We start from the raw sequence: 24554 nt of genomic DNA, 5'->3' as shown, positions 1-24554 counted from the left end.
ACCGCGGTTACCCAGATCTTCCAATTGAATCTCCAGAGCATGCAGAGCCTTGCGATCCATTTTCTGGTTTGTGGAGATCTCATCAACAAGTAAGCACTTCTTCTCAAGTACCTGCATTTTTGTTTCCATGGTTGAAAATTTTTCAGTAAGATTCATGATTTCGTGCTTGATATCTTTAATATCGTCTTTGCTTTCAGACATCATATTAGATATTAGCTGTAACTGCTCCGATATGGTAAGCTCCGGGTCGACATGTGGCCTGTGCGACTCTCCCTTAGTAGGTGTCGGAGGATCTTGTTTTGGGCGTTTAGCACCGGAGGAACCGGCAAAGGCGGCCTCGATCTTACCCTGCTTGGGTTGAGGCTTTGTTACAGTGTTGTATAGCACGATTGCAATCTCGAAAGTGAGTGATAATTCTAGAATAGCGGGGCTGTGGACGGGAGCTCGCGACTCAAGCCTCCATATTGATCGGGCTCTCTAGCGCGCCCCCCCCCCCCCAATTAATCCCTTTTAAAATTCCATACGCTATGTGTTCAATCCCAAACTGTAATTGGGAGTTGCAGAAATCCACAAACTCTTCTGAGCACTTGCTCCATCCCTTTAGCCTGAGAGCTAGCAAACATATCAAGTTAAGTTCCAAAGCCAAGTAACATACCTGGACAAATCCATGACAAGGGGATCCCCAGCAACATAAACAATTCTTGAACTGGTTTGCACTGCAAAATATTAACAAGCGACAAACAGGCAGAAAGGCAACTCAGAAACATTAAAGAACAATGTAGAACTAAACTACTGTGAGCAATGAGCACCCCAAGGTAGGCCTTCAGTAATACATACTCACAGAAAACTCCCCACAGGATCTGTCAATTGGCTGGAAAGCGTTCAACCCTACAAGGAGAATCATCAAGGCAGAAAGAAGCAGGCTATTCAAAACAACCGAGTGTACACAGAGAGGGCGGGTCATTTGGAATCCTACAGAGACTAACAGAAAGAAGATTATTGATGGTATGAACCTAATCTTCCATTCTGTCTCTTTTGGATTCCATAGGCTAGGTGACATACCAAAGCAATGGTAACATTTAGGGAGGGGCAGAAGAGCCTGCCCTCTACACTGAGGTGCCAAAAAGCACCATCAGAAATAGCCACCACATCCACTCAGTAAAAACTGGATAAAGACTGGATATGAAGACAGGATCTGCAAAGTTCATCAGGAGACTCCACCCATGATACAGCCACACTTCCAGTCGAGTGGCATTAAGCATAATTGGTGGCTACTTGCTAGAGAATGACATAGGGCAAAATTTTCCCCTTCCCCACAGGAACTCATTTTCATGTCCTGTCCCCTCGAGTTCTTTTCCTGTCCTTGCCCCATTCCTGCAAGCTCCATCTTCATCTACACAAGCCTCAAACACTTTAAAATAATAAGTATTCGAGACTTGTGCAGTTAAGGCAGAGCTTACAGGAATAGGACAGAGACAGTGACAAAACTCAGGGGGACAGGATGGGAAACTGAGTTCCTGCGCGGTGGGGACGAATCTTTCCTCTACTGCTTGCGACGAGTGATGGAAATCGCAGAAATGGCCATTCAAATTTACCTAAATGATCAAAGGATTGGCCGTTGACCAACCATGGCGAGGTGCAGCAGTCAGGATATATATGCGATCAGATAGCCGAAAAACATTAGTCCTCTCCAAACAGTGGAACAAGACTCCCCTGAAAGCTAACTTGCGCAAGATTCGATCTTTTCACTCCGAGCCTGCGAATAAAGGAGGGGGAATGGTCATTTTAGATGCAGCCTCCTATGAACAAGAGGCTTGGAGGCAATTATCTGACACTGTATATTATCAGCCCATTACTAAAGATCCAATTGATGAGTTGCAAGAGGGTATATCCCATGTACTATTGCAGGCTTTGGAGACTGGTATCATTACCGAAGGAGAATATAAGTTTTTGAAATGTCAACACCCTGTTACGCCCGTAATATACTTTGTTCCTAAAATCCACAAATCATTAGATGCCCCTCCAGGTAGACCCATTGTAGCTGGAATCGGATCTATTCTTGACCCTTTGTCTGAATTCTTGGACCTACAATTGAAGAATTAAGTTCCTTTATGTCCTTCCTATGTTAAAGATACAGGCTCTATGATCAACCTTTTGAACACCTATCAGGATATTCCAAAGGATGCTTTCCTACTGACTCTCGACATTACTGCTTTATATACTAACATTCCACAGGAAGCAGCAATTATGATCATACAGCACCATCTACACAAAATGGAATTATCTACAAAACGAATTGAGTTTTTGGTGACTATTACTCATATTGCACTAAGTAAGAACTACTTTGAATTTGATAAACAATTCTTTTTACAAATTCGAGGCACAGCAATGGGAGCCAAGATGGCTCCAACTGTGGCATGCCTGTATGTGGCTTTTTTTGAGGAACAACATCTTTATCCCTCTGCTCATTATTCTAAATTGTTGGTATGGAAGAGGTACATTGATGACATCTTTGCTATATGGGTGGGCACAGAGCAAGAATTGGAGAGTTTTTTAATTTGGCTCAACCAACAAGATTCTAATTTGCAATTTTCAGCCCAGTACAATACCCTGTCTGTATCATTTTTGGATATCAACATTTTTCTGAGTGAGGGTCAGTTACATACTACCATCTACAGGAAGTCCACAGACCGGAACAACTTACTGAGATATGAAAGTTACCATCCTAAACATCTCCGCAATAATATACCTGTGGGACAATTCTTGCGCTTACGTCATCTGTGTTCCTCCGAAAAAGATTTTGTGGCAAAAGCCGAAGAAATGAAAGTCAGATTCAAAGATAGAGGGTATCCCCCTTCTATCATTAAAAGAGCTTCTAAGAGAGCTTTTTGGTCCAATAGAGCAAATTTGTTGGCACCCAGCCAAAAACAAGAAGACACAGACATCGTGTGTGTTCTCCCATATTCCCAAAATGCTTTTAAGATCAAAAAAATCATTCATCAACATTGGAGCATTTTACAATATCATGCTGTTTTCGAAAATTTTCCTAAATTTGCTTATTCCCGTGGTTGGAATTTAAAACAACATCTCATGAAAGCACAATACCACTCTGTAGCTTTGAGTCCTGTTCCCACGGGTGGGCATTCACCATGCGCTGCTTGCACCATTTGTCAGTATAGTGTGAAGCTGACAGATATTCATGTGCCTGATTGGGTCAAAAAACGTACTTCAGTACGATCCACCAATTGTCAAACTAAGGGGGTGGTGTACGTCATTGAGTGTCCATGCCAGCTATTATATGTTGGCCACACAATCAGAAGTATACGTATCAGAATAGGGGAACATGTTAGCAGATTAAGTAAGGAAGTGTTGGAAGCCCCTCTCACTCATCACTGGCTTTCTGCAAAACACCCTATATCCTCATTACGCTTTTCTGTACTTGACGCACCCATTTTACCTAGAGGTGGAGATTTGCAAGCAAGGTTACACACAATAGAGCAGAGGTGGATTTACACCTTAGGGACTTTATCTCCACAAGGTTTGAATAGCGAGTTGGAATGGAGAGCTTTTCTGTAGGTTTTTTCCTTTTTCTACTTGTACTGTTCTGTAACCATTAGTTTTCTGCCCCGTGGTCTAATCGGAGCAGTTTCATCATTTCGCTGACGTCATTTTTCTGACATAATAAGCTGAGGGGGTCAGAGGTATTGCACGTAATTTTTACGTGGTCACGTGGGTTTTTGCCAACGTGTACTTTTCTTTAAATTTCCCATTTGGTGTGCGGGCGTTTGCGTACACATTGAGAGATACAGCACGTAGTGTAATCGCGGTTTTTGCATGGTGAGCACCTTCCTTAGCTGTTTCATTCATAATCTATGTAGATTTGAGAGAGTTATATTTAATCTTGTTTTAGATACACTTATATTAAAGTTTGTTAATATCAATGCATGTTTCATTTCAGAGCCTTCACCTCCTACTTGTAAATTGCTTTTGCTGTCGGTTCCCTGACGCAGGGTCGAAACGTGGCACGTAGGAACCAGCCACATTGCTAAGCTAAGTTTTTCAAACTATTATTTTTTCAAATATCATATTTTGAATGAAGATACCTAGCATAGCTGTTATCAGCTAGCCATTGAGTAGTGAGAGCAAAGCCATATATAGTTTTAGAACACTGCAATGATTGGGTGGTGAGGCGGAACAAATTGCCTTCATGTCTTTGAGCAAAGTTCTATTTAACATTATGTGAATAATACAGTTATAATTCTGATAAGCAGTGACTTTCCTATTTGTATATTGACATTTTAGTCACTCTACTTCAAGTTTTTGTGCTTGAATTGCTTGCCCCGTTCTATTTTGTTTTGACTAAGTCTGCGAATGGAAAAGCAGACACACTTCCTGTTTGACATGGTAGGCAGAAACCATTTTCGGTAGAAAGGAAGGAAGGTAAAGTACGGAGAAAACTCCTGCGTCCAGAAAACGGATAAAGGATGCCTTGCACAAAAGAGCCTGAAGCCCCAAAAAATGCTGTGCAGAGGCAATGGCGACCAAAGACAGTCTTGACTGTTAGATCCAGAAGAGAAGCATCCTTCATGGCTCAAATGGGCCTCTCCAAGGCCCTGCGGAGCGATGTTAAGATTCCACGAAGGGAAATGAAAACACAAGGGATGACACAAACGAAGTGCTCTTCCCAGAAACCTGGACACAGTGGGATGAGTAGTAAGCAAACTAGCGCCTCTGATGCTCTAGTCTAAAACTTGAAATGCCTGCAACCTGAACTGCAAGGGAGGCCACTGCTAAACCTGTTTTTAGATCCACCTGAAGAAAAACCAAGACCACCAAAAAGGGAGCCCTCTCAGGCTCCATGTGATTCTTAGCACACCATTGTTGAAAAGCCTTCCAAGCTTTGGCATAAGATGCCATAGTAGAGGGTGTCAAAGAGCGCAAAAAAAAAAAAAAAATTGAGATAACTACATCTGAAAAACCATACTTTCTTCAAGCTGAGCGCTCAAGAGCTATGCCACAAGACCAAAGCACCATGGGATCTCCAAGGGGAATGGCCTCTGAGAAGATATTGATAAAGAGAGGGCTGGAGTCTATCACCCCACAGAAGATGGATGAGATCCGCATACCATGGGCGCAGAGGCCAGTCTGAAGCTACTAGAATCACCAGGCTGGGATGCATTGCTATCCAGTGGAGGACCCGACCAACCAAAGATCATGGAAGGATCATCATACAGGAACTCATGAGCCAGCCAAGACCAAACCAAAGCATTCGGTCCTAGCTTCCTTGCTGTTCGACCGAAACAGTGCCCAGCCTTCGAGTTCTCTGCTGAAGCCAATAAGTCCCTCTGGGGCTGATCCCCAGCTCTGTACGATCAGATGTAAGAAGATGTACGATCCTCCTGTAAGAGGATCGTGCTCCTGGGTCCAGGAACATTTGACTGTAGAAGTCTACCTAAACACTGTTGACTCCGGCCACATGGGCCGCCGAGAAAGACAGAAAATGTTCTTCAATGCAGACGATCTTTCTGACCCAACAGAGAGAGCAACAGAGCTTCCTCTTGATGTACGTATGCCATCGCTGTGGCATCAGAGAAACTTGCACCACTTGGGGGGGGAGAGGAAAGGGGGAGAGTAGAGAATGTTTGTGGGGGCACCTGGCAAGGGAGTGGGCATCCCTCCTGCCACATAGCTGCTGTGAGGGACAGGAGTCACACTGGCAGGAGGGAATGGGTCTGTATGGCAGGAGGAAATGGGAATTTCTCCCACCATTCTCAGTGTTGCCCTTCCTTCCCCCAGGTGCTCATTTTGCAGTGCTGGTTCATTGGGGAGGGAGGGCTCTTTTTTCCTTTTTTAATGGGACAGATATTTTGCTTGTGTAACATGCAAAATATCTGTATTAAAAAAAAATAAAATAAAATATTAGGCTGACCAATCAGTAACAAAAGTTACCGACAGGTCTAACCCCTTTTTTTTTTTTTTTTTCCATAGCCAAGCAATGTTAGTGCATCGATCGCTTGGCTACTTTGCATGGGGTTTTAGCTAATTTGCATGGCCAGATCGGTATATGGGTGATTGAGAAGAAAAACATGCAATGAACTGTTTTGTGAAATGGGTCAGTAATAGCGATCGTCACTAAAGCTGTGAAAACAGGTTTAGCGATGATTGCTGACTTTAGTGCATTTGGGGCTTTGTCTTTATTCCTTTGTTGAGATTTTCAGGAATGTAATGGCTATAATATAACTCCTCCAGGCCAGGCATTGAAATAGCACTTATTTATGCTCCATTTTGCACCAGTTTGTACATCACTTCAACACCGCTAGGGTTTTTATATTTTAACCGTTCCTGCCATTTGATCAACTCAATAAGCTAAGTGACATTTATATCTTCCAAAAAAATATATGCAAACTTTATTATTATTTTAGTGGCTAGGAGCGGGATAGAGACAGTGAAGTTGTATGAAGGTCCCTACACATACCCCAGTTCAGTGAGAACACTGAATCATAGGGTAAGTTGGTCTGAACACTTCACTATAAGTTCATTTATTGAGTTAATTAAGAGCTGTGATAAATTTGTGATCAGTATAATATAACTCCATCATTGAACATTTTCTGTACTACTGAGGGAGAGGCTCTGATAGCACCAGTATCGTGATTAGCCCTCTAACTTCCACATTCAGCAGATGGCCTCTTGTTCTTTTGGGATGCGGGGATAGGGGGGGGAAGAGAGGGTATTTTGGATTACTTTGGCTGACCAGATATCTGTTCTAGTGGCATTTGTTTTGTTATGTTGTCTCTAGGCAGTAACATTGTATCTTGGGGTTAAGCTCAAGAGATCTCATGATTGGCACACTCTCTTGGGTGCCTGAACGCATTATTTGCTGTATTAAGATATTCTCACATAAGTTCTGAGCAGTAAAACATTTTAGATGCTCACATGGATTTAGTTAGATTGTGAGCCTTCGGGACAGTAAGGGAATTTTTCAAGTACCTTTCTTATTTCTAATCTTAATGTATATTTTCTGTAAACCGCTTAGAACCTAACGGATGTAGCGGTATATAAGAAATAAATTACATTACATTACATTACATCTAAAAAAACCTAAAATTTAGCTTTGTATATCGGATCATCTCCAAACAAGGAGCTCAATGTGGTTACTGTAACAGTATTTTTAAAAAACCAAAATAAAGAGAAATAAAAAAAGAGTCAGTGAGTGAGAGAAGACACAGCTAGGAAAGATTTCTAAGGTGGTTAAAAAACAATTATTTTTTTTAAAAGCTTTACAAAAAAATTGACCCCCCCCCCTCCAAAACTAGAGACCCTTAGGATATGGGGGACTCCATTCCATAATTCTGTTAATTTGAAAAAAAAAATTGGCTGAAGTTCCTAGTTGATTTTATTCCCTTGATTGAGGGAAAGGAGAGCATGTATCATTGGGTGCTTCTTGCAGGACAGGATCTATAAGCATTCCAAGATAAAGGGACAAGAGGAGCAAAAAAACTATAGAGGATCTTGAAGGAAATACAGACACATTTGAAATGAATCCTGCAATAGACGGGAAGCCAGTGAAGTTTTAAAAGCAATGGAGACACATGATCGAATTTACTCTTTACAAAGATCAACTTAGCAGCAGTATTTTGTATTAATTGAAGTCTATGCAGGGAGGTCTTCCGGGCTAATATAATGGATTGGACCAAAATAGAATGGAACCCTGCATCAGAAGGTTGGGTGAGAGGGGCAGTGGAAGAGGATCTGCCACGAGAAGACAAACCAAAGGTGCCTGGGCCAGTCCGAAGCCACCAGGATCACGCGGCTGATGTGTCGAGCAATGTGAAGGAGGACTCTGCCCACTATCAGCCACAGGGGAACAACATATAGGCCATCCTTTGGCCAAGGCTGCACCAGAGCATCCAGCCCCTTAGCTTGGTAATCTCTGCACCAAATGAAGAACCTCAGCACTTTAGCGTTGACACTTGTGGCCATCAGATCCATGACCGGCTGGCCCCAAGCCTGCACAATCAATTCGAATGCCGCAGAGCCTAGACACCACTCGCTAGGATCCTGCAGGTGATGACTGAGGAAGTCCACCTGGACATTCTCTACTCCTGCTATGTGGGAAGCCAAGAGGTCCAGAAAATGAGTCTTTTCCCAAGCCATAAGCAGAGAAGCCTCCTGCCAATAGACGACTCTTAGTTCCTCCGTGAGGATTGACTTAAGCCACTGCCGTGGCATTGTCCGAGAGAACCTAAACTGATTTGCCCTTCAACAACATCTGGAATGCTAGCAACATCAACAAGATGGCTCTGGTCTGAACATTGATCGACTGGGACGCCTCCTTCGGAGACCAGTGATTGAGACATTGAGCTTCCCAACTGAGACTGGCATCCATGATAAGCAACGTCCACCGAGGCTGATCCAGACTCACTCCCTGCACCAGATTGGAAGAATGTAGCCACCAGCTGCAACGAAGGAGGCTGCAACAAAGAGGAACGGGAGATTCCAGATCGTGCATCTGAGGTGAGTATACTGAAGTGGGTGCATGTGAGCCCAAGCCCACTGGACTACATCCAGGGAGGCCCCCATCGACCCCAAAACCTTCAGAAAATCCTGTGCCCGTGGACACCGACAATCCATCAGAAACTGCAATTTGAACACTCGAGCCTCCAGAAGACTCTCACTAAGCTGGTGTCAAAGAGAAGTCCGAGGTACTCCAAGTGCTGAGACAGAGTTAACAGGCTTTTGGACAAATTAACCACCCATTCCAGCAACTGCAGGAACTCCACAACCTGAGCTGTAACTCGGAAGCTCTACTGAATGGATTTTGCTCAAATCAACCAGTCATCTAGTTAGGGATGAACCAGAATGCTCTCCTTGCGTAAGGCCACCACTACCACCACCATAATCATGGTGAAAGTCCGCGGAGCTGTGGCCAGACCAAAAGGAGGCATACCAGCACCATGGGAAAGGCCCAAAAGGAGTCACTGAGCTGGACAGGAAGCGTAGGAGCCTCTGGAGGAGTCACACCCCCCCCTCCCCCGGCGGGCACCCCAAAAGGACTGCATACACTGAAAGAAACGGCCCCTGAATGGAAAATAAGCCACCCCCAACCAGAGAGGTATCAACGAAAATTACACAAATGCACCCGGGCGATGCCACCCCGCAAAGGCGAGCAAGAATGGTCCTCAGGAAGACGGGGCATCTTAGAGTAGGTCAAGCCCTGAACCAGCTTGTCCAAATCCTCGCAAAACAAGAAAGAGCCTCAAAAAGAAAACTTACTAAGCTTAGCCTTAGATGCCGCATCCGCTGACCAACCCTGGAGCCACAGGGTACAGCGAGAAGCAACTCAGTCAGCCATAGATTTGGCTGAAGGCTGCAACAGATCATACATGGCATCCGAAAGACAAGAAGCGCCATGCTCAATTTTAGCCACCTCCTGATCCACCAAGGACTAGTCATCAGAGTCGCAGTCAAGAACTCGCTCTGACCACCGAAAACAAACCTGGGCCACCAGACCGCCACAAATCACCGCCTAGATTGCCAAGGCAGCTATATCAAAACTTTGCTTAAGAAGAGACTCCAGCTTATGATCCTGAGAGTTCCATAAGGCCAAACCGCCTTCAACTGGCACCGTATACCTCCATGCGATAGCCAAAACCACTGCATCCACCACAGGAGACTTAAAGGTATCCCTATTCCCATCAAGAACGGGATAAAGCCAAGCCATTGACAATGCCAAATGAAAGGAAGCGTCCGGCGACTTCCACCGCGTGTACACTATATCCCGAATATCCTGATGTATAGGAAAGGAAGGCAGACTGCCCAGATCCCCCGAAGCAGGGGGTCCTCCTCAAAGCAAAGTGCTGTGGCGGTTTGCTATCGAGTGCAGACGGAGGAAAATAAAAAAAAAAAGAATTAAAAATTTTGTCGGAAGAACTGTCAGTGGTGGAGGGATCACCGAAGGTGGAGGAGTACTGCCGGGACTGCACTGAAGCCATAGGGGAAAGGATTTGTTTCCCTTTTGATGATTTTTCACGCAGACTCTGAGATTTCTTTGATGAATGGTGAGATACAGCTCATATAGAGAAAAGAGAAAGGTGAGGCCAATTTCTGATGATTTTAAAGAGATGGCATTAGAAAAGAGGTGAAAGGTGGTAAAAATTGAAGAAAGATCGATTTTGATACGAGATCGTTAATAACTGACTATTAGAACTGTGGCAGTTTTAAAGCTGTACTTCCCTGCTCGCGCTGAACTGAGAACAAGAAGGCAATCGGTGATTTTTCTCTTTTACTGAACAGTAAGGGATTGAGGACAGGATATAAAAATTATAAACTTGGCTTCCTGTAGCTGATTTCTATAGAATTTTAAGCTGTGACTTATATTGCCTTTCATTACTTGACTGAGACAAAACTTGAGAGTGAAAGAGTCAGAGACGGAGAGTGCCTTTCTAAACTGGAGTGATATGATACTGAGAGATAGGAAATAAATAATTCAAATAGAGCTTGAAGGATTTTAACTATTTCATTGCTGCTAACTTCGGAAAAAAAAAAAAAAAGAATTGTGAAAGATAAATATAAATATAATATAAATATCAATCTCAGCTGCTGTAATTGAAAAAGATTTAGATATAGGAGACTGTTGGTTTTTTTTTTTTTTTCAGCACTTGGGCTGTGAGAAAGGGACAAAATAAAGGATTAACGGTTTCTTTAACCTGAAGGAAAGTAACATCAAGGCAATTGAGAGGCGCTGAAAAATACATATACATCAAAAACACTAAAGTAGAAATATATTGGATGGAATATTGCTCTCCTCGGTAAGAGCTGCGATTGGGCTTATAAGAGGAGAGCCAGGGAAAAAAAAAAAAAGAGACTACAAATTTTTTCAGCGCTGAAGCTAAATGTCAACAATGAATTAAAAGAGAAAAGGAAAGAGGAGAAAAAAAAAAAAATCTATAAAAAGAATAACCAGCCATATCTAAAAAAATCTAAGGAAAAGAAAGGCTACTAATTAGAATATTATTGCCTTCATAGAGACTGAGATAAGGCTTGAAGGAGAAGAAACAGAAAGAAAGACTACAGACATTTTTTTTTTACTCACAGCAATAGACCTTGAGACAAATAACTTACAGTTGCTTTAAGAGTACTATAAAAAGGGGGGGCGTGGCTTGGACTCGGATGGTTGGATAAACGAGTAGCTCCTTATATACAAACATAAAAAAAACATTTAAAAAAAAAAAATTACTACCAAATATTTTAAAGAAATTAAGATATATATTGAAATATGACTTCAACTAAACAAAATAAAGCTGATTTGGAAGCCGGAACATCGGGAAGCAATAAGAGGTCGAAACCAGAGCCAGGTACACCCTCTAAAATCCCATTACCAACAGAAAAAAATCTAGATGTTATGGAAGAACTAAGACAAATAAAAGAAATTGTCTTAGATAGTAACAAAAAACTACAAAAAGCAATGGAAGATGCAGCAATCCTTACTAAAAGAGTGGACATTACAGAAAATAGAATTTCAACATTAGAAGATATTACAGAACAATTAAATACAGATATGAATCACAGCAAAATCATATGGAAAGAAATAACAGAGATAAAAAAAAATCTTGAAGACAGCCGGAATCGTGAAAGACGGAATAATTTAAGAATAATCGGATTACCTGAAGGAGTGGAAAAAAATGATCCGATTGCATTTCTTGAAAAATTTCTACCTAAAATACTACCACTGAAATTTAAAACGGAACTGGAAATTGAAAGAGCTCATAGGATTCCAACACAAAGAAATAACACTCAAACAGGTCCAAGAACTTTAATTTTCAAACTTTTAAGACATCAACAAGCAATTGAAATATGCCAAATAGCCAAGGAAATCAAAAATCTTAAATGCCAAGACTCAAAAATATACATTGTCCCGGACTTTGCAAAAGAAACAGCAACAAGAAGAAAACAATTCTTAGACATGAGACCACAACTAAGATCTCTAGGAGCTAGATTTGGGCTCCTATACCCGGCGATTATGAAGGTTACCATTGCTAACAAAATGCAAAACTTTACGGATCCAAAAAAACTACAGGAATTTATGAATCAACTGGAGCAACCTATGACAATCTAAAGAACATTTAATGGGTTCATACTAATGACTATTGACCAATTTGTGAAAACTTTGACTTATATGATAATATTATATATGAATTTCAATAAAAGAACTTTTGAAAACATCGGTTAAAGATTTAGATCGGAACGGAAAGCAACGAAAAAGAACACACAAGGATCGAATTAAAGATTTAAACAACTTGCAACATTCTCCATGGAAAACAAGAAAACTGAAAAAACACAAAAATTCTAGAATTCTACACAGAATAAATAGAATAACTTACTGGCAGGAATGAAAATGAACTGAAACATATCTCCGAACTCAAATGATGACGAAGAAAGTTTTTTCAACAAACTTAAAGATGTACTAATTGGTTGAGAAATTTTGAAGGCGGAGTAATAGTGAGAAGGCGAATCATCCTTCAATCACAGAGAAGATTATAAAAAAAGACGAAGTGATTGGTTTGTTATATTTCCTGTTGAAGGCGATACTTCCGGTTTAATTTTGCGTTTCAAATACATTACAATGTGTTTCAAATACGATATATATGAAAAGAATATATCTGAAACGCAAAAATTGCCTGAAAAGTTTTTTTTTAAATATATATATCTCAAATTCATGTTTCATCTTTATAGACAATTGCTCTTTTATTTATTAAGTTAAATTTTAGTACCCACAATTTGTTTAACCTGGCAATCCTCTACGGGAGATATGGAAAGAGTTTTTGGCACAGGACTTCACTCTCGTCTGCACAGGACCCAGGTACTTTAAAATCATAGGTGTCTGGAGAATATGCTGTTGAGACAGAGCTTATAATAATGGGGCAAAGACGAGATGAGGAAATTTAGTTCCTGAAGGAAGGAACAGATTCGTCTCCATGTCATTCTCTAGTTTGAATTAGGGTCTAGGCACATGAATAGAACACTGATGGGAGTATCAGCTTCTCTTAATTGACAACTCTCTCGTGAATCATAGGAAAATAATGAGCATAAGAGGAGAGGGAATTCCTGTGCTGAAGACTCTTGTTACAGTTCTGGGAAGAGAGGCTAAATTTGAATGCTCTTAACATGATAAATTTATTATACCCAGGTATGAAAGCTTTTTAAAGTAAAAATAATTTACCACCTTGAAAAGAAATGAATTGTAATTGAAATGTTCTCAGATATAAGTAATGTAATATAATCATTCTTATGGATTTAAAGACATACAAATATAGAAAATAATCTTTCAATATATAAGAATGAAAAACTTTTTACTTATTCTTATAATTAATAATAAAATAAGAGAAAATATACAAAACTAGAGAAAAGATTGTAGTACTTTAGATAATTATTAATAGCTTGTGGGAGTTATCTAAATCTAACCTCAACCTGCGTATCCAAGTTTTCGTAATTAATAAGGGGGGGAAGGGAGGGATAAGAGGGATGGGAGGGAATAAAAGGGAGATATATAAGGTAATCATGGGGGTAAAGGAAAAAAGAGAAATGAAATACTTAAAACATTGGGAAAATATACATAATTTAATACCTGAAAATTTTAAAAATGGATATTAAAATTATGTCTTTAAATGTTAACGGTCTAAATCATATGATAAAAAGGAAAAAAGCACTATCATTTTTAAAAAGGCAAGATGCAGATATATGCCTTATACAAGAGACCCACCTCTCACATATAGAATCTAATAAGCTAGAAGGAGGCTGGGTCAAACAGTGTTTTTTCTCACCAGCTATAGGGAAAAAAGCAGGTGTTGCTATTTTAATTAATAAAAAATGCTCTGCTTCATTTAAACTAAAAGCTTCAGATATTCATGGAAGATGGATAATGGTGGAAATGAATATGGGAAATACTACCATGACGTTAATTAATATATACGCCCCTAATTCGAACCAAAATGAATTCTTTAAAACTCTTCAACAATTGATCATACCACTGGCTACTTCAAATCTTATAGTAGCAGGGGACTTCAATGCTGTAATGGATCCTTTATTAGATAAAAACCCAAGTAGAGTTATGAAATCTATGGGACTAGATAATTTGATTCAATCTTGTGATTTAACAGATATATGGAGAATACTTCATTTTGATGGTCGAGAATTTTCTTTCTGTTCTCATGTTCACAATTCCTTTTCAAGAATAGATTATATCTTTACTTCAAATCATCTTGCACATCAAGTGACACAAGCAGCCATTGATCCAATTATTCTATCTGATCATGGTGGAGTGTGGATCAAAATCAAAACTACAGATCAAAATAATAACAGACCAATTTGGAAAATGGATAATACACTGTTGGTTGACCAAAACTTTTGTGAAAATCTTCTAACAAAAATGAAAGAATTTTTTCAAATAAATGATAATGATGATATTAACAGAGAAACTTTATGGGATGCTTTTAAGGCATCAATTAGAGGACAAATAATTTCTTATTCGGCTTTTCTAAAAAAACAAATTAAAAAACAATTTTTAATCTTAGAAAAAGAGATAAAAAATTTAGAATCAAAACTTATAGAAAAATGGGAATATTCTATTCAACAAGAATTATTAAAATTAAAAGGTAAATATAATGAGATCTCATCTAAGATGATTAGGAAAGATTTATTTTCTCAACAAACATTGTACTATGGTAATTCAAACAAATCAGGAAGAATATTGGCAAACTATCTTAAAGCGAAAAAAAGAAAAACAAAATTAATAGCAATAAAAGATGAAAATGGAAATACATATACACAAATTGAACCTATTTTAAAACAATTCTTAAAATTTTATAAATCTCTTTATTCTTCCAAAAATTATCTAAATAAAGAAAAAGATGGTTCTGAATTTTTAAAAATGTTAGAGGGTCCAAAAATTCCTGAACATATAAAACGAAGTATGGAAGAACCAATATCACTAAAAGAATTAGGAACAGCTTTGAAGTCCCTTAGAGTTGGATCCGCTCCAGGTGGTGATGGATATACAGTGGAATTTTATAAAACATTTCAAAATTTTTTATTACCCTATTTATTAAATCTTTATCAATATCAGCTCAATAAAGGTTGTATTAAAGGCACTATAGCAGAATCTTTGACTATTGTTTTGCCAAAGTCCAATAAAGATCCCACTTTGGTCTCAAACTATAGACCAATATCTTTAATAAATGTAGATGGAAAATTATTAGCAAAAATACTTGCGCTAAGATTAGCTAAAGCTCTCCCCCATATAATAGGTATGCATCAAACAGGATTCGTTGCTCAAAGACATTCATCTCACAATACCAGATTAACATTCCATATGTTATATTTGACAAAGAAAATGAATGAACCTACTTTTGCAATTTCACTAGACGCAGAAAAGGCCTTTGATAGAGTAGAATGGCCTTTTATGTATCAAGCAATGGAATGGTTTGGTATAGGTCCTGGATTTATACAAATGATACAAACAATGTATAGCTCCCCTTCTGCTAGATTATATATTAATAATACGTTTTCAGAAAAATTTAATCTACAGAGAGGAGTTAGACAAGGATGTCCCTTGTCCCCTTTGCTGTTTGATATTGTTTTAGAACCCTTAATATTAGCCATCCAACAAGCTAAGGAGATACAGGGTATACCTCATTCAGATAAAGAATATAAGATATCTGCTTATGCAGATGATTTATTACTATATCTGAAGAATCCAGAATCCACCATTCCACATCTACTTGAATTGATTGAGAAATTTGGAAATTTTTCAGGATATAAAATTAATTGGAATAAATCAGAGATTCTTCCACTAAATATACATTGTACAAAAGGTTTATTTGATACATTCCCTTTTGTTTGGAAGGAAGACTATATTAAATATCTTGGAATTTTGATAACAAAAACAGTAGATGAAACAATGAAAATTAATGAAAAATGTTTATTACAAAAAATAATAGAAATGTGTGAGCAATGGAATCCTTTGCATTTATCTTGGTGGGGAAGAGTACAAACTGTAAAAATGATGATTTTACCGATAGTATGTTACCAAATGGGGATGATACCAGTTTTTTTTCAAGATTCGTTTTATACAAAAATAAATAGGACTTTGACAAAATTTATATGGCTTAATAAAAAACCAAGAATTGCTCTAGCGTCATTACAAAGACCAATTAAGGAGGGAGGGGTAAATTTTCCCAACTTTTATAGGTATCATCAAGCCTATATCTTACGTCATGGTATGTATTGGATCCTCCCAGAACCCACAGATAATATTCCAGACTGGTTTTGGCTAGAATGGAGGCTTATGTTTCCATTACGTCTTAATCATGTAATTAGTATCAAAATGCCAAGGTTATACAAAGATCATAAAATATTTATGGATACCTGGAAAACTCTAAAATACATAAGTAATCTTACTCAAATACCAATTAGTAAATCAACCAACCAAACTATATGGCTAAACCCCAAGATCAAAATTGGCGGTTTTAAAGTCATCTGGAAACATTGGATGATAGCAGGCATTCGCACTCTGGATGATGTAATTAAAAATGATAAATTGCTGGAGTTTTCACAATTGCAACAAAAATTTGGTCTCAATAAAACACAATATTTTAAATGGTTGCAATTGAAGCAATCTATTCAGAAAGGGTTCCCTGAATGGAAAGATCTCGCTAAATATCACAGTTTGGAATTCTTATGTTTCCAGATGGACTCAATAGGTCACAAAGCCGCACAGTGGTATAAATTAATATCCGGATATATAAATAAAAAACCAAAAAATGGTCTTAGAGACATTTGGAGCATTGAGATAAAACACCAAATTAGTGCATCTCAATGGCCACGACTTTGGTCTTGGAGGCTAAAATGTACGGTGTCAGCATCTATGAGACAAACTTGGTTTTTTCTTCTTCATAGAGCTTTTTGGACCCCTACTCGTTTACAAAAAATAGATAGTTCAAGATCTAATAGATGCTGGCACTGTCATATTGAAATTGGGACATTAGATCATCTTTTATTCTTTTGTCCATTTATCCTATCATTCTGGAAATCAATTTGGCCCCAAATTAACAGAATGTTAGAAAATCCGGTAGCCTTGACATATGATACTATATTATTTGGAACAACCATGAGAGCAAGAAGTCAAATTTCATCTAGTAATAACAAACTTTTATTTATTTTAACTGGAATTGCAATACAACAAATTACATTCAATTGGAAACAACATGATAGATTGAATTATATGTTCTGGTGGAATTCGGTATGCCACATATACAAAATGGAACTCGCTATTGCAACACACAAAGGATACATGAATAAATTTCAAAAAATATGGGGACCATTAACCGATTTTTGTAAAGAAGGATAATTTTTCCTATAAATAATACTTGGAAATATCTGAAGACCGTTAACATGATTTCTCTAATGAACTTTTCCCATGATAAGATAATTGTAAAGAGGGGAACGGGGTGGGCTTTTCAATTTTGATTTTTACATACTAAATTAATATTTAAAGAATGTACAATAAAATTGATTTATGTATTATTGGTTGGGAAGGAGGGTGGGACAGGGGATTATTATATTAATGTTAAACTTGATATTAATATATGAGTTAGTCAAGTGTGTATTTAAGTTTCTATTGAGTTTATTTGTAACACTTGTTGTAACACAAAAAATGAATAAAGATTTAATAAAAAAAAAAAAAAGCAAAAAACCAATGAAACCTGAAGAATAAGCTCCTGAAGCTCTTCCTGGTAAAAAATGTGCACTACCGACACATCCTCGCCAACCAGTGTCTCCAACAAACACAAGTCAGCATCATCCGCTCCTCCGAGAGGATCTTGGAGGTCCAACAAGTGGTCCAAGTTCTCATCAGGAGAAAACGCATCTCCAAACAAAAAATCCTTGTCTCACGAGACTTGTGGCCGCTTGAACGAAGCAAACGCCGGAGCAAACGCTGAGGGAGGCTGAACAGGGGTAGACATGAAAGGCAAAAGCTCCCCCCCCCCCAAAAAAAAAAGAGACCACCCCATGGAAGAAACAGGACCCCCAGCCGCCTACAAGTATGCTTTGTGCATGGGCAAAACAAAATCTGGGGTAAGCCCTCCTGGCGGAAAAGCAGGACTCACTGCCAAAGCAGGAGATCCAGCAGAAACCTGTTCCTGTCTCTCTAAAACATGGAGAAGGTCTCCTGAGGCTGCAGAGAAGATGGCGGCGCTTCCTGCCAAAACCGGTGAAAAGCCTGCTGAAAAAACTCCTGAGGCCTGCAGTGGCAAATAGGTCTAAACAGACCCAGCCATTAAAGCAGGCATGCCACAACAGCGGTAAGGGAGTCCCCAGCCCTATCAGCAGTAAGGGAAACCTTATTTCCCTGACTGTCAGCAGTTGGGGAAATCCGTGCTGCCGATGAGCGGTGCACGTGCAAAAGGGAACCCTGCTTGCCAGCATCCAAAGCTGATGAGGATTCCCCTTCATAGAGGCCGGTGCACTTCATGCACACACTGGCCACATCAACTGCGCACCTGGAGCACAATGAGCATTTAAGTTTTTTAAAAGTGCTCATTGCAAAAACTGCTACAAGGGAAAAATAAAGTGCCTGGTAGCAATAAAAATCAATTAACCTTTTTGGTTGACCTTAACACACTTGGCTCGAAGTTAATTGCTTAACCCATGATTTCTTATAGCCCTGTTATACTGGATATCAGATAAATGGATAGTTATTGTAATTGGGATGGGAGGGGGGAATGGAAGAGTTAGTGGTTTGGGAGGGAAGGGATATCATGTGGCTTGTATTAATCTTTGTATTCTTTGCCTTATGTCCATTTGTAACATCTTTTGCATTTTTTGCAAAATCTTCAATAAACAGATTTAAAACAATAAAGCTAGATTCTTAGTTGAAGCACACAACAAATACAAAATGTTTATCAAAAAGGCCATGCCTAATTCCAAATCTTCTGAAACTTGCTAGGAGCCTTCTTCCTGGAGCATCCAAAAGCCACTTGGCTCAGAGAAAACAGGTTCAAGCTACATAAACTCTACAGATGGCCACTTGTAAAGCAAGGGCTGAAACCTCAAAGTACCTCTTCAAAAGAGCTTATATGTGTAAATTCTGGGAGGTTTTCATGGTGGCTCCTTCTACTAGAACTGCCATTTTTTTAAGTGACCACTGTAATCAATACAACCTTCACAAGGTCCATCAAGGGTAGCCAGTAAAAGGCAGACCATGGCCCTGTCAATTCTTAGAGCTGCATCAAGAGATCTTCACTCCGTCTCAACCATTTCTTTAAAGTTCTCATTTAAAGAAGGAGATCTTGGCTAGCTTCCTAATAACTTTCAAAAATATATCCTTTTTTAATAGGCACAGGAGGCATCACCAGACAGAAAACTTGCACAACCTGGGAAAGATCAAGGAAGGAAGCTCCTGTCTCCAGAAAATACAGATCATTGAAGAGTCCTTGGCTAGCAGAAGCTCCATACTTCCAGCCTCAAGGTAATCCTCTCAAATGTCCTCCTTATTAAAAACTTCCTCAAGGGATAACAAACGCCGATCTTGACGTGATAGCAATATCCGAAACCTGGTTCACGGAATCGCATAGGTGGGATATGGTTATACCAGGGTACAACCTACTTCGTTGCAACCGAGTGGGTAAATTGGGAGGAGGAGTAGCGCTATACACTAAGGAAAGCATCAAAACCACCAGAATCACAGATGTTAGATACACTGGGGAATCCCTCTGGGTGAATCTGGCCAGAGGGAATGAAAAATGCCTATACCTTTGTGTGATATATAGACCTCCCAGGCAACAGGAGGACAAAGACATGGAATTAATCGAGGACATAGAGAATATCACACTGCGCGGGGACTCAGTAATACTAGGAGACTTCAACATGCCAGATGCAGATTGGAACACACTCTCCGCGACTACGGGTAGCAGCAAAAGAATATTAAACTCCATAAAGGGTGCACGTCTCAAGCAATTGGTATTGGAACCCACCAGGGACCAGGCGTTACTAGACCTAGTCCTCACCAATGGAGATAGTGTCACTGAAGTCTCAGTAGGAGACACACTGGCCTCCAGCGACCATAATATGGTATGGCTCAACCTCAAAAAAGGATTCCCAAAAACAAACACAGCAACAAGGGTTCTCAACTTTAGAGGCACAGACTTCAACCGAATGGGAGATTTCGTCCATCAGGAACTACATAAACAAGCACAAACTGACAACGTGGAGGATATGTGGTCGTCTCTGAAGTCCATACTACATGAAGCAACAGACCGATACATAAAGACAGTAAGTAAACGTAAGAGAAACAAAAGACCCCAATGGTTCAGTAAAGAAATTTCAGAACTAGTTAAACAGAAAAAAGACGCATTTATCGCCTACAAACATTTAGGCAGAGAGGGGGCAAAAGAGGACTATCTAGACAGATCCAAAGCTGTCAAAACAGCAGTCAGAGAGGCCAAACTCCGAATGGAGGAAGAGCTAGCACGGAAAATTAAGAAAGGGGATAAATCTTTCTTCAGCTATATCAGTGACAGGAAAAGAAACAAAGATGGGATAGTACGCTTAAAGCAATCGGACGGTAAATTTGCAGAATCAGACTCCGAGAAGGCAGAATTACTAAACCAATACTTCTGTTCAGTATTCATCCGCGAAGCACCGGGAGCTGGTCTTCAGCTTCAGACGGGAGATAACCAGAAAGACCCATTTCAAGATTTCGAATTTACGCCCAGTAGTGTCTACAACGAACTATCCAGACTCAAAGTAAACAAAGCCATGGGACCGGATAACCTACACCCCAGAATGCTCAGGGAGTTAAGAAAAGTCCTGGCAGAACCATTATCTGTTCTTTTCAATCTTTCCCTAAGCACAGGAAGGGTCCCCTTGGACTGGAAAACCACCAATGTAATCCCACTCCACAAAAAGGGCTGCAGGACAGAGACAGCAAACTACAGACCAGTGAGTCTCATGTCTATAGTGTGTAAACTCATAGAAACACTGATCAAACAGCATATTGACACAATCCTAGACGAAGAAAAACTACGTGATCCACACCAACACGGGTTCACCCAAGGTAGATCATGCCAATCTAATCTGATTAGCTTTTTTGACTGGGTTACTAGACAACTGGACGCCGGAGAGTCACTGGACGTGGTATATTTGGACTTCAGCAAAGCATTTGATAGCGTCCCTCATCGAAGATTACTGAACAAGCTAAAATCGATAGGATTAGGAGACATTCTAACTACATGGATTGAGGATTGGCTGAGCGGCAGACTTCAGAAGGTAGTGGTGAACGGTACCCCATCCGAAGCGTCGGATGTGATCAGTGGAGTGCCACAGGGATCGGTCCTGGGCCCGATTCTATTCAACTTATTCATAAGAGATATGATGCAAGGACTTAGAGGAAGGGTATCACTGTTCGCCGACGACGCCAAACTTTGCAACATAGTAGGCAGATGCTTATTACCTGATAATATGACACACGACCTAATGCTGCTGGAACAATGGTCAAATACTTGGCAGCTAGCCTTCAATGCTAAAAAATGCAAGATAATGCACTTGGGCAAGAGAAACCCGCATAGAACTTATGTACTAAATGGTGAGACCTTGGTTAGGACCACGGAGGGACGCGATCTAGGAGTGATCATTAGCAAGGACATGAAAGTTGCCAATCAAGTGGAGAAGGCTTCCTCCAGGGCAAGACAAATGTTGGGGTGTATCTGCAGAAGTTTTGTCAGCAGGAGGCCTGAAGTTATGATGCTGTTGTACAGAGCCATGGTGAGGCCACACTTGGAGTACTGTGTTCAGTTTTGGAGACCACACTACCGAAAGGACGTGCTGAGGATCGAGTCGGTTCAGCGAACGGCCACCAGGATGGTCAAGGGGCTCAAGGATCTCATGTATGAAGAAAGACTAAAGAAATTGCGACTGTACTCACTCGAGGAAAGAAGAGAACGGGGAGATATGATTGAAACGTATAAATACATCACGGGACGCATCGAGTCAGAAGATGATATCTTCTGCCTCATGGGACCCTCGACCACCAGAGAGCATCCATTGAAAATCAGGGGAGGGAAGTTTCATGGCGACTCCAGGAAGTACTTCTTCACCGAAAGAGTGGTAGATCATTGGAACAGACTCCCACTCCAGGTGATAAAGGCCAGCAGCGTGACAGATTTTAAGAAAAAATGGGATACTCTTGTGGGATCTTTAAGGGAGTAAATTCAGGGGGGGGGATACTTGGAATGGGCAGACTTGGTGGGCTATAGCCCTTTTCTGCCGCTTTTTTCTATGTTTCTATGGGATTCCACAGAACACACCAAGTCAGTGTCTTCCTTGGTCTGCCCATCTGACAGACACTGCCATTTATCCCATGAGGACCCCTCTGACTCTTGTGTACGCGATGGCTCTAAAGACACAGGTATAGTTAAGTCCTGATGGAAAAGCAGTACAAACTCTGAAGAAAAGGGAGAGGTAGGTGCCCTGGAATAATGCCTAAAGAGCACAGAAAGCTCATCTGACTATGCTTGCATTGAAGAGAGAGTTCCAGAAATGGTGGTGGTTCCCACACGAATCGGCTCCTTAGAGTCACTCAGGGCATCTTTCTGCTGCATCTCTGCTACTGCCTGACTATAGTTCAGGGAGCTGGCAGACATTTCCTGTGCCACAGCCTCTGGCAGCATTAATTCACCACAAACTTGGCAAAGGTGGACACCAAGTACAACACCAAACATGCAGCACAGCGGCATACTTTTTCTGAAGCGGCCACTATTAGGAATGTTACAGCCCCCACAGTACCCAGCAAATAGCTTCCCAACACTTAAATACGAAGCTCCCCCTGCAAACGTGTAGAGATAAATGGACTCAGACCCCAAAAGGCTCTACCTTCAAGGTTTCTCGATTACTTTGGATTGGCTGCTCCATTTCACATTTGGAAGGCACTCAAGGAACCCCTTCCAGTCCTAAGGAGGAGGAGGAGGAGGGATAAGGTAGACATTGAACTCTGGGAGGAGGGCAGAGAGGACCCCAAGTCAAAGCATGCATCCCCAGGGCGAAGGTTCAGGAATTGGCTGCTTTCCTCCATCTTTCTTCCCAGAGCCCTAATGCTATTTCTGTAGCAGCAAGAGGCCTTCCTGTACAAGCCCATGCCAAAGCGTGCTGCCACATTACACCCTCTGCCTGGCAAGAAATGCATTAACAGTCCTGTGAAATTTTCCATCAGGCAGAGGGTGGGATATGGCAGCATACTTCAGCAGGGACCTGTACAAGAATGCCCCATGCCAGTGCAAAGCAGCATTGAAGTTCTGGGAAGAGATATGAAAAAAAGCAGCCACATGGGGAAGGGAGAGGAGAGAATATGCTGCTGTTTCAGGTCCGGGAGAGACCACAGATTAGATGCTGAACCCTGGCAAAGGAGGGATGAGATATAGAGAGCAAGGGCAGATGCTGACATGTGCCCTATATGCGAATCATCAGATAGGAATGAAAGCTAGTGGTGGCAGTTAATATGTGACTGATAAATAAAGCTGACTTATACATAAGCATATATGTTAACTTCCCTCAATTTATACTCATTTGTGTTCAATTCATTTTTATTCAAGCGACCGAGCAGACTCCCAGGAATGAATTACAAATATTTTTAAATTGCTAACCAGCACAAAAAACTATTCAACTCTAGTTCCTGTTCTCTCTCAAATGAATTGGCCTCACAAATACTGACATACAATATATTTGATATAGTTTTCTGTCTCAAACTTACTTGATCAGTCATGATCATGATTTTGCCATATCGCAAGGACTTGAGAGACTCTTGATCATCATAGCTCTTCTTGTACTGTAGACCAACTATTTTGATGATGCTGTTGATTTCTGCATTTTCCATAATCTGAAAAATCCAATGCAGAGCAACTTAGAGAATGCCCAAATATCTGAAAATCTCAAATTATCTTTGTACCATAAATCTTACTTCTATCATTTTAGCAGAAAGTTCCACAAACCTAGCATTTTTCCTTACCTGTTTGTGGGAAGCTTCCCGTACATTAAGAATTTTTCCCCTAAGAGGAAATACACCATATCGGTCCCGTCCAATGACACCTAAACCAGACACAGCTAGGGATTTGGCAGAATCTCCCTCTGTCAAAATCAGCGTGCAGCTCAAGGAATGTTTGCCACCTTACAAGAGGAGAAAAAAATTCAGTATCTGAAAGTAGTCATCCTTCTTTAAACTGCAAGATCTTTATAATATTCAGGCTTCACATTTTTGACAATAAGCCAATTCTGAGAACACCATATATAATGCCAAATGAATAAAACCTTGCTTCATCACAAATATCAGATTGGAAGATAAGGTTCTTACCTCATTAGTCTTCTTTCTTTTATAAGAAAAGGGACTCTGTAATGTAGCTATTGCTTCCCCATAATCATGAACTTTGAAGAAGTGTGCCACTAAAATATTCCAAACCCTCCTCTTCAGCAGTGGAGAACTCCTTCTCCTTCAGTTAGTACCAAAACAA

General features: G+C 40.2%; 1 protein-coding gene across 1 annotated transcript in view; it reads right to left on the bottom strand.

Annotated features, from left to right (window-relative positions):
• Positions 1–24554, bottom strand: part of TOP2B (DNA topoisomerase II beta) — a 639919-nt gene that overhangs the window by 395301 nt on the left and 220064 nt on the right. The window contains 2 exon segments of the mRNA XM_033930173.1: positions 23801–23926; positions 24056–24213. Coding sequence (XP_033786064.1) covers positions 23801–23926; positions 24056–24213 — 284 coding nt within the window.

This window comes from Geotrypetes seraphini, chromosome 2 (genome assembly GCF_902459505.1).
Source record: "Geotrypetes seraphini chromosome 2, aGeoSer1.1, whole genome shotgun sequence".
Classification (NCBI taxonomy): Eukaryota; Metazoa; Chordata; class Amphibia; order Gymnophiona; family Dermophiidae; genus Geotrypetes; species Geotrypetes seraphini.
The sequence above is the reverse complement of the archived record's forward strand: the minus strand, read 5'-3'. Positions and strand labels throughout refer to the sequence as shown.